A 10,966-nucleotide genomic window follows, 5' to 3' on the forward strand; every position below is an offset into this window, starting at 1 on the left:
AAGACTATCTTTGGTACCTGTCAATGGACTAGACATTTACAGTAGGGACTGTAGATAGTGATCTGTCCGGGACAGAAAGCCCTCAAACCCTATTTACAAGTACCGGTACCTTCTCTTCCCCTCTTCTCCCCTTTGCCTTCCTGATCAGAACGGAAAACCCAAGTCCATTGCATGTCTTTCCAGATGTTTTGTACAGTGGTACCTCAGGATGCGAACAGGATCCGTTCCGGAGCCCCGTTCGCATCCAGAACATAACGTAAGACACGACCGTGCGCGGGTCACGTTTCGCCACTTCCGTGCATGCGCGTGACATCATTTTGACCGTCTGCGCATGCACGAGTGGCGAAACCCGGAAGTAATGTGCTCTGTTACTTCCGGGTCTCAGCGGAGCGCAACCCGAACGCGCTCAACCTGAAGTGTATTTATCCCAAGGTATGACTGTACTAGACATCAGTGGCAACAGGCCATGGTTGCCATAGAGGCCATGAATTCCTGAGCAGCCCCAGGCAGAAAGGCTTCAGTATGGAAGTATTTGAAGATGATTAACTTTGAAGATCTCAGGACCACCCTAAGACCATCTCAGCCTGATCATGCAGAGAGACTGTTAGGCAGTGGTGTGAATGGTGCATTAACATAATCCCAATTAGGTCTCGAGAGCCCAGTACCAGATACAGTTTTGAAACTGAGAGATTTCTGTGTTTTTTAAAAAAATAATCTTTATTGAACATACAGCACGGACTTACACAACAATACACCATATTAAAAATTGTACAAACTACATAGACATACTTTACAAAGAAAGAAAAGGAAAAGGGAGAAGATAAAAGTTAAAAGATAAAGGATGAAAACAAAATAATTGTTCTCATTGTACTACATCTCATTTTGTTATTTTATGCACAGCATCTTATTATTTACTTTTCCGGTTCTTTTCAAAAAATTCTATTATTTGTGACCTAAATGTTACAAGAGTCAATCAAGGTCTGCCAGGAGGTTTTTGCTATCGCAATATTTTTTCCAAATACTCTTTAAATACAATCCATTCTTTATTCACCTGTGAAACTGAGAGACTTCTGAGTGGGATATTTGAACAGAAGAAATGTATCCTTGTGGACAACAATAGCCACTCCTCACTCATAGATCACCCAGTTGATTTAAGAATTACTCTGTTTTTAAGCATATTTAACTGAGAGGGGATTTTGTGCCTTGGAGGCACCCAGCCAAATGAGGGAAATGAAAATATTCTGTTGCTGACTTGGATACCAAGAAAGAGGAGAGGTACCTTCTTTTTCTCCAGGTAAGTATGTAAGAGATGGTAATGTAACTCTTCAGCCCAAACAGAAGTGGGGAAATGAGGCAACAATATGACAGTAATGCTAGAATTGGGACATGGGAGGAAAAGAAGTGAGTGGGAGGTTGTCATGGTAAGGAGAGAAAATGCACGCTAGGAAGAAGTTCTTCACTGGCTAAACTGGGTGCATAGAGTTTCTGGACATTGTTGTTTACATTGCTCATTAGCAGTTCTTAAAATCTTGCTATCTTTTTCTCTTGCAGAGTATTATAATTGAAGGAGCATCTGTTACACTTGTGGGAAAATATACTTCATATTTGGATTATTATAGTTACTGTTTCAAGACGGAGGAGGACTTCACAACACCACCCAGAACTGGATTTTCACCCTAGTTCAGCAGCTTTGCTGCTCACTTAAATACAGATGAATGAAGACCCCATTTGGAAAGGCACCAGGTCAGCGGTCCAGAGCTGATCCAGGTAAGTAATGTCTCTAACACATCCCACAGGTGGATAAGAAATCTTGGTGACTGCAGATCCCTTTTTTAAAAAATCCCACTCCTTTGGCATATCAGACACACCTCTTTTGGAAGTCCATGTGCATAGAAGCCAACCTGCACAGGATTGGCACATTCATATATTTGGTCTACAGACACCAGGCCATTATGTGCTTGTGCCATCCAGCTTGTGGATGTTGGGCATTCTGATTGGGATGGGGGTCAGTTGATGGCATTGCAATTGCAAGTCCACTTAACCACCAGGCATAGGTAATATTATTTCTGTAATACTAGCATACACCTGTTTTCAATGTGTCTGCTACTCTCCAAACTGAACTACTCTGGTATGGCAAGTCTGATATTTATTATACAGAGCCTCAAATGTGGTTTTCATAGATGAGAGCATGACGGGGCTTGCCCACAGTGGTCTAGGTAAAAATAAATAAAAAATATACTTGGTTGTATTCAGTGCTGCTTGTGCATGAGCAGAGTGGACTTTGCTCATGCAACAGGACTCGAGTTTCCTCTTTTCCCCTCTGTGTGCCCTCAGAATTGCTCCAGAAGATTGAAGGAGCCTCTGGAGCAGGTTTTTGGGACATGTGCAGTGTCACGGGGGGAAGTTGAGGAAAGCAAAGTCTGTTAACTGTTTCACAACATTAGATTCTGCCCAGTATTCTAAACTCTGTAAAAGCTGCATATTTGCATTAGTAGTGGACAAGGTGTATAAAAAGCAATGATTAAAAAAAAATATTTAAAAAATGGGATTTTTAAAATAAAATGTTTTTGGAGGAAAAATCTTACTAGTAAGATTTTGTATTTAAGTTACACTATAGTACAAAGGCTATTCATCAGGAAATAAGGATTTTAAGTTTTTCAGGTGTGCTAAAACTCAGTCTGGTGTTTTGTTTTATTTTTTAAAAAATGTTTAACCACATCAGTTAACAAACATGGATACATATGCAATAATGTTGTTGTTTTAGTTAAATAAATTGTTATTAAGGAAATGATTATTTTTCTCCTTCCAATAAAGTACAGCAGAAAAGTTGTCCAACTATAAACAGTTAACTTATTAAACCTCACCATAATTTCATAATTATCTGTCTATGTATTTCTAATAGTATAACCAAATCAGCAATTTTTGATATAACTGTAAAAACGACTCTGAAAATTTATTATTCCAAAAATGAAACCGTCCTCTGGTTGTCAATATTAAGATGATGCCAGCAAGAATGAGTCTTTCTGTAAAAAATGATTTAAATCAAGTCTTACTGACTAGTGATTTAAATCGATTTGATTTAAATCAAATCCACCCTGGTGGTGGAACTTACCAGACTAGCTACTTCATCTATCAAAAAAACTGGTCCAGCATTAATTTAGGCTAACTAGAGTGCTTTGGCAGTTCATCTGCTGTTTTGGTTGTAGCTGACATAAAACATTCCTAATAACTGAATCAGAGTACTGTTTTATGCAGAATTAAAGTAGTAATTCTAAAATTTACTATATTTGTTAAGTTAAGGCAAATATACAGTATTGCTTCGCCTTTACATACCAAATTTAAGTTGGGGAAGTTGCACACATGGTAAGCATATATACCAAAGGAGCTTTTAGTGATGTGCTGGCATTTAAAGTGGGTGCTTTGGGGTGGGTGGGTTGTGAACTGGGAGGAGTGAATGTATGCTTGTGTATTCTAATTTTCCAGAAACTACCATATTTTTCGCTCTATAAGATGCACCCGGACATAAGATACACCTAGTTTTTAGAGGAGGAAAACAAGAAAAAAAAACCCTCTCCATCTCTGCGCAGCACCTCTCCAGCGAAGCGGGAGGAGGAACGGAGCCCCTTCCATTTCTCCTCCTGCTTTGCTGAAGGGGCTCTGCGCAGCACCTCTCCAGCGAAGCGGGAGGAGAAATTGAAGGGGCTCTGTTTCTCTTCCTGCCTCGCTGAAGGGGCGCTACACAGCTCTCCCTCTCTGCGCAGCGGCACTTGCTCCATAAGACACACACACATTTCCCCTTACATTTTAGGAGGAAAAAAGTGTGTCTTATGGAGCAAAAAAATACGGTACTTAATATGAAAATGCTTCTGCTAAAGCTTCTATCAAAGTAGAACTGAAATAGGCCTAGGTATATGTGAGGATGAACATTGCATTAATTTGGTTCCCTCGGTTTATATTGGGGTATGTCCCAATTATTTGGACCCTTTCAAAACATAGTGAAGAGAAGCCCTTGTGTGCACCATGTGTTGCCAAACAAATTTAATTGCAACAGTGGAAATTCCTCCTACATGAATAAGATTTCCTCATCTGTATGTAATTTAACATCTTGCTATCTTGTGCATTAATTCAGCTGCTAGTCTTCAGTTCTAATAAGTCAACAGGAAAAACAGCTTGCTGATTCTCAAGGTTGGAAATCTGAGTTGATATCCACTCCTACTCCACAACCTAGGGTGAGCGCTGTAGTCTGAAACTTTGCCATCCGTAAAGCATAGATAAGTGTCTTGTGTTGAAAAGAATACTGTGAGAATTTAATGTCAAGGAATCTGTTTGCACAGGTCATGAGCATCATCAGCACTTTTCTAGAAGTTCTGGGTCCGTCACAACACTAGCTTCGATGCTGTTGTATGCTTCGTTAATACTGAAAAACTATTACAAGTCAGAGATAATACCTAAGATTTCTGCTCCATCTGGAGCACTGAACTAATTAACTTGTTCAGATGAAGATTTGTGATCACCCTCTTTGTAATAGGATCTTCAGTTTTTAACTAAAATAATCTTCCTCTGGGTTTTACCACAAATAAGTTTTGATGCCGCTATATCCCTGCAGGGTATTATTTCTACTCTCAAGTAAGAATAACTTTTGGGTAAAGGTCTTAGCACAGTGTACCCAGAGTGCAGGTCTGTTACCCTGGGCAATATGCTTAACAAAACTGGGAAATGGTGGAAAAGCTACTGCGCAAGAAAGGCACCTTGTCAAGAGTCTCCTAGTGTATTAGTTCCGAGTATGTTTGAAGTTTCAAAGCATATTGATGGTCTCAATAAATTGTACAGAAGCAAGGCCTGATGCACACTTTCTTTGCACGCCAATAATTGTGTGACATATGATCTATATCTGAGGGTTTCCGGTTCTTATCTCAGTGGCCAGATGAAAGTGAAACTGTGATAAACAAGGTTTGGCATTTTTCTCGATATCGTGCAATGTATGAAAGAAATGGTGCATTCTAACTGTTTTTAATTTTTATTTTTATGTTGTTGTAACCTACCCTGGGACCTGCTGATGGGTAATAAATCTGATAAGAATGGTCTGTACCACACTCAGCATCTCTCTTCTGCTTCTGTACCCCAGGCCAGCCTAACTCAGTAATTGAACACCTAAGGCAGGGGTTGTCAAATTGGTCCTTACCACCCACTAATGGGTGTTTCAGGATTCTAGGTGAGCACTAGGGGGTTCTATGGCACAAGCTGAATCCTTCCATCAAGCACTGGTGGACGGTAAGGAAATTTTACCATCAAGGAAGATGCATTAGTGGGTGGTAGGTATAAAAAAGTTGACTACCCCGACCTAAGGTGACTGAGCTTGGTTTTGGTGACATTAAGCACTTACCTATGACGACATAAAGTGGGCAGAGAAGCAATTTTGGCTGGAGGGCTGCACACCGGTCCATCAGCTGACCTCCCATGCTGTCACGTGAATCCAATCCCAGCTGAAGCACTGCTGCTTAAATTTGGCACCAAATGCAAGCTGCGCTTGGATCTACTCAGCAAGTCTCAAGTGGATAAAAAGCCCTGGCAGAAAAGCAGCACAGCTTGCATTTGATGCCAAATATAAGTAGTGCTTGTAAAGGATGCGTTGTGGTTTGCAAGCACAGTGTGCATTCAGGGCTATTTAAATTTGGCACCAAATGCTAGTCACACTGCTTTCTTCCAGGGTCATATCCACTCAGGAGCTTTTGAGTGGATACAAGTGCAGCTTGCTTGCGTTTCTGCCAAATTTGCACAGCACTGAATGCGAGCTGTGCTCACAAAGTAACCATTCAGTAGCACACAATAAGGCTCCTGATTCTTCCTTTGCAGCTGTGGCTTTACCTGCCCCATACCTGATGTCACCACATCAGATGAGCAACAGGTTGTTGTCATTAGTTATTGGACTTGTTTATTGACAAACCCCACCCCTCTTCATCCTAAGGTCCCAGATTGGGATGCAAAATTAAAATACAGCGTTAAAAATAGTTTAGAACAATTTGCAATCCTAAAAATAAGGTGGGCATTATCAGGGGGAAATGGGCATCTGGGCCAGATTTAAGAGGCACGGCAGGTCTGATTTGTCCTGGAGGCTTCCCATCTGTGGCATGAACAGGGTGGGTGCAATTCATTTCTGTTAGTGTTTTTAATAGATTTGGTCCATGTGCTGTGTTAAAGTGAATGTCAATACGGTAAACAAATGCTGCATGAAATAACAATTAAGCCTGTGAGGTTAAAACCTGTTCCTGGTGACTTAGTCACTGTTGACATCTTCCTTGTAGGGCATGCAGGTGTGTCTGCCAGCGTGATGAAGAAGAGAGCTTCCCACAAGTAAGTGGAATGGTAATTCTTAAAATCCCACGCCTGGCAGCTTTCTGTGAGGACTGTATTTTTGTGTCCACTTTTGTTACATCATTTTGTTACATCAGCTGTGTGGATTTTCTGTTCAAGAAGTTATAGTGAAGGTCAATGGGGTTGCGGCACTCAGTAACCATTTCTGCACAAAGTCAGAGGTCTTGAAAGTAACAAATGGAATTTCAGAAACCAAGAACTTTCCTTGGGCTCCAGAACAAAAAAATTATCTGATACCAACTGATAACAGTGCATCGGCTTGAGCTTGCAGAGTCCTCACTCAAATGAAATGTTGCCATTCAAATCTAGACTCTGTAAACTGCAGTTTGTTTCACTTGTGAAAATACACACCAGTGAGAGTGGGTGGTCCTGGACCAGATCCAGGTGCTGCTGCAGGAAACCCATTTTCTAGATCCATTTCAGTCTGGGTTTTGGCCCAGAAACTGCTTTGGTCACCCTGCATGATGAGACAGAGACAGAGGGCCCTGTTAATTCTAATTTACAGCTTTTGTTGTCTATGCTCTGGTAACCTCTAGGTTAGTTTACTGCAAAGTATTATATGTGGGGCTGTCTCTGACGATTGTTCGGAAACCTCAGCTGGTGCAGAATCCCTCAATCAGGATGCTTACCAGGGCAAGACAGTTTAAGCCAGTGGTTCTCAGCCTTGGGTCCCCAGATGCGTCCCTAGCTCACGGCACCAGTGGTCAGGGATGATGGGAGTTGTAGGCCAAAAACATCTGGGGACCCAAGGTTGAGAAAGGCTGGTTTAAGTGTATAACACCAATCCTGACCCAACTGCACTGGTTGCAGATTAGTTTCTGGGCCCAATTCAAAGTGCTGGTTTTGACCTCTAAAGTCGTAAGCGGCTCAGGACCGCAGTACTTCAAAGACCATCTCTCCTCATATGGACTGACGTTGACCCTACGATTACTAGCTGAGGCCCTTCTTCACGTGCCCTTCCACGAGAGATGTGCTGGGCAGCAACATGATGACATGAGCCTTCGGTGGCTCCCCATTTGACTAATGCTTTCCACAGGGAGGTTCACCTGATGCCTTCAATGCAAATCTTTAGGCGCCAGGTGAAAAACGTTACTCTTCTCCATAGCCTTCTAAACCGGGGTTGGTGGTGGTACTGTTTTTGTTTGTTACTATGTTAATGTATTTTTGTGTTTTTGTATTGTAAACCTCCCTGTGATCCTTGAATGATGGGTGGCGTGTTAATTAATTAAATAAATAAACAATTAGTTCACGTTTGAAATACAATATAAAATCCCATGAAGTGCAGTAGAAAATTTTTGGAATTTAGTAGAACTAAAAAGAAGCAGCATGATTGAAATTTTCCATTGTCCCGTATAAACTTGACCTTCGGACTTATCTGATTAGTTAGGGCTTCGTCGGTTATCAAGCATTTCACAATAAAACTTGCCTTTAGTAGCTCTTTATGTGTTTCTCTGTGGCTTGGATCTCAAGTCCCATATGCTCGTGGAAAGGACCTCCATTCAGGCACACTAGGGTGGCTAATTCCTTCACAACCCCTGGTTGCTGCCACACAAGCATAATGGCTGCTCCAGATGGTTCCCCAGTGTAAGGGAAAAATCTTTCGGGAGATGCTGCCAAAAACTGGGGATGGAGAAGTTCACTTGCATGAGGCAAAGCAGCTCTATGCCACCTTGGGTCACACCACCTTGTCACCAGGTGGGTAAAAGAAGGGTTATGCTACAGCAGAGCTTTCCAAACTTTTCATGTTGGTAACACACTCTTTAGACATGGATCATTTCACAACATCAGTTCAGTTTTACTAGCAAACCGGAGGTTAAATTAACCCCTTTCTAGCCCTGGGAGGAGCGCGGGGAGCATTCACCCGACACACCTGCACACTGCAGCCAATACACTAATGTGTCGTGACACACGGTTTGGAAAGATCTGTGCTACAGCTTTTGGGATAGCGAAGAGTACAGACTCTATTAGAAAGAGAATACTTTCTCACATAACTTATTAGCAGTTTAAGACTACCAGTACAAAAATAAACATTTTCATAAACTACAAAACAGCAAATCAAAATAGGAAAAACCTTTCTGAAAGGTTTCAGAGAATATACAGACAGATATGTACACATTCATTAGTTGGTAAGGCCTACGACAAAGTTTTGAGCATTTGCAGCTGTGTAGGCACACACAATATGAAAATGAGTGCATGTTAAGAAGTAAGCTCCCATATATGTGTTTGACTTAGACTACTTTTCAGGCAAAATATGTCTCCAAAGTGATTTATAAATTATATATCAGCATGTACATATACAACTATATTATTAGAGCCATTTAAAGCACTTAAACATAAATTTCCTTCAAAACATTTATTGAAAGCAAACAAAAACAATATAGTAGCCAGCAAAATGCTAGTGATTACAGTTCCAATTCTACAATCCAGGTCACAGTTAACTTCTACAGGTCTCAGTGAAAAGATGGGTCTTAAAAGTATTGAGGAGTGGCAATCAAATTCCACATTTGTGGCGCCATTGCCTTGGTTTCTTTGGCTAAACTATAGCTTTTAGTTAGAACAGAAGTATTCAAGGACTGCACCCAGATCCGCTGTTGCTGCTGCGGGTTCTGGACCAATACTGGAAATACAAAATGTGGCTGTATCTGGAAACATCAGGTAGGAGAGGAGGCAGCAATGCTATTCACTTAGGATGCCACAATTCTGAAGGGGAGGTCAAGCATGCCTGGGCACGTCCTGAAAATAAGCTTGCATATGGCTTGGTTAAAATATATTCTTATTTTGAGGTGCTTCGTTCCATAAACTAATTATTGCTTTAATAGTTATGTTTGTGTATCTATAAACATAGAAAGCATCGAAACAACGTGGGACCAAGCAAACCAATGTCGCAACCTAGAAGAAATATTGTAGGCTGCAGAATACAGCATGGATGGAAAGAAGGGAGCGGACCCGTGACACAGTGGAAAGGCACTGTCCTAGACCAGGTTCCTGTAAATCCCTCCCTCTACCTTATCAAATATGATGGATTTGATTGTGTCTATGGACTAGAACTGCACAAAGACGAAAGGGTTTCAGCACTCGAAGTGCTTCCAGATAGAGTTGGTAAGTGTCTTGATGGGGCTGAATTTGTGTTATTTAAGTCCCATATACCCCAACTTTCATTCCAATAAAAAAACTCAAGGTACTCACAATGAATTTAAAATTATCAGTTTCAAAAATACTTTAAAACCCCAGAAGAACCATAGAGAACAGCATTACATCAGCGGATTAAAGCCAATACAAGCTACAACCTAAAAGGAAGGTTTTGACTAATATCCAGAAGATGGCTAGAAGTGATGTGCTCTTTCCCCCCCTTCACCACCAGTAATGGCTATTTCTGTGTAATGATCTCAGTTAATATAATATTTATTCAATCTTTTAAAATAATGAGTACTGGGACCAGGATCCAGTGCGGTGGTGTGGTTAGAGATAGGACCCGGGGAACCAGGGTTAAAATCCCCACTTGGCCATGAAGCTCACTGGGTGACCTTGGGCCAGTCACGACCTCTAAGCCTAACCTACTTTGCAAATAAATAAATTCCAGTGAGCCACTGTCAGTGCTCCCTAGGGCTTATGCATGCATTTTCCATTTTAATAAAATACCATGTTGTCACATTTCTAACATTTGCCTCTCTTAGTTAGCAGTAAGCATCTTAGAACTAGAACAATGGTATCCATGTTTCCCATAATGTTAAAAATTCAGTAAAGGGACTTTGGCCACTCTCTCGTTATCTCTTAAAAACGACAACAGAGATCATCAGGACACCTTAAAGATTATCAATTTTATTCATAAAAAGCATGAAAAACAGGCTTATTCAGTGCATGGTGCCTGAGTTAACTTTGGTGTGTCTAATTAGAATTTAGCTTCCAAAGGATAATGGCTGAAATAGGGGGACATATGGATGCCATGGTTAGAAATTGTTCAGTATGTAGTCATGGATAGAAAAAAAAACCCTATACCACAGTGTGGATTAAACCAGAAGAATGATGTAGCTTTGAATTCAGGGCAATACCTTTAGTCTTGCAATTAGGCACACTATTTTCCTGGCCTCCTTTAAGATGTAGTAGCCATGCTTCTACCAGAATGTTAATCAGATATTGGTGTTTCTCTTCCAGCTTCATCTCGAATCAGTGATGCCCACCTGGCAGACACAATGATTGGCAAAGCAGTGGAGCATATGTTTGAAACCGAAGATGGTTCAAAAGATGAGTGGAGGGGAATGGTCTTGGCTCGGGCACCAATTATGAACACATGGTTTTATATTACCTATGAGAAGGATCCTGTCTTGTACATGTACCAGCTCTTAGATGACTATAAAGAAGGTGATCTCCGTATTATGCCTGATTCCAGTAAGTTGGCCAGTATTTTATCCTCTATGTAAAGAAAGAAAATACGTTTAAAATGTTTGACATTGAGCATTGAGAGTTTTTAGAAGAATTGGAGCACTGTTTACTACTTGTTGTTTGAAGTGAGACAAACCAAGAAAAAACTGCAGCTACAATGAAGTTTACAGTGAGACAAACTATGAGCCATGGTTTGGCTTTAACACTAAACCAA

The 10,966-nt window shown here is 40.9% G+C and overlaps 1 protein-coding gene across 4 annotated transcripts in view; it reads left to right on the top strand.

Moving 5' to 3' along the window:
* Positions 1-10,966, top strand: part of SPIN1 (spindlin 1) — a 32,456-nt gene that overhangs the window by 16,853 nt on the left and 4,637 nt on the right. For 3 of the 4 annotated variants that reach the window (XM_083702135.1, XM_083702136.1, XM_083702137.1), the window contains exons 2-5: positions 1,552-1,767; positions 6,303-6,351; positions 9,218-9,471; positions 10,525-10,758. In XM_083702135.1, the coding sequence (XP_083558261.1) occupies positions 1,716-1,767; positions 6,303-6,351; positions 9,218-9,471; positions 10,525-10,758 (589 nt within the window). In that variant the 5' untranslated portion in view covers positions 1,552-1,715. Of the gene's footprint in view, positions 1-1,551; positions 1,768-4,129; positions 4,230-6,302; positions 6,352-9,217; positions 9,472-10,524; positions 10,759-10,966 lie in introns of all 4 variants that reach the window. The other variant, XM_083702138.1, reaches the window with a different exon arrangement.

The sequence above is a fragment of the Podarcis gaigeae genome, assembly GCF_964106915.1.
Source record: "Podarcis gaigeae genome assembly, chromosome: 11".
NCBI lineage: Eukaryota > Metazoa > Chordata > Lepidosauria > Squamata > Lacertidae > Podarcis > Podarcis gaigeae.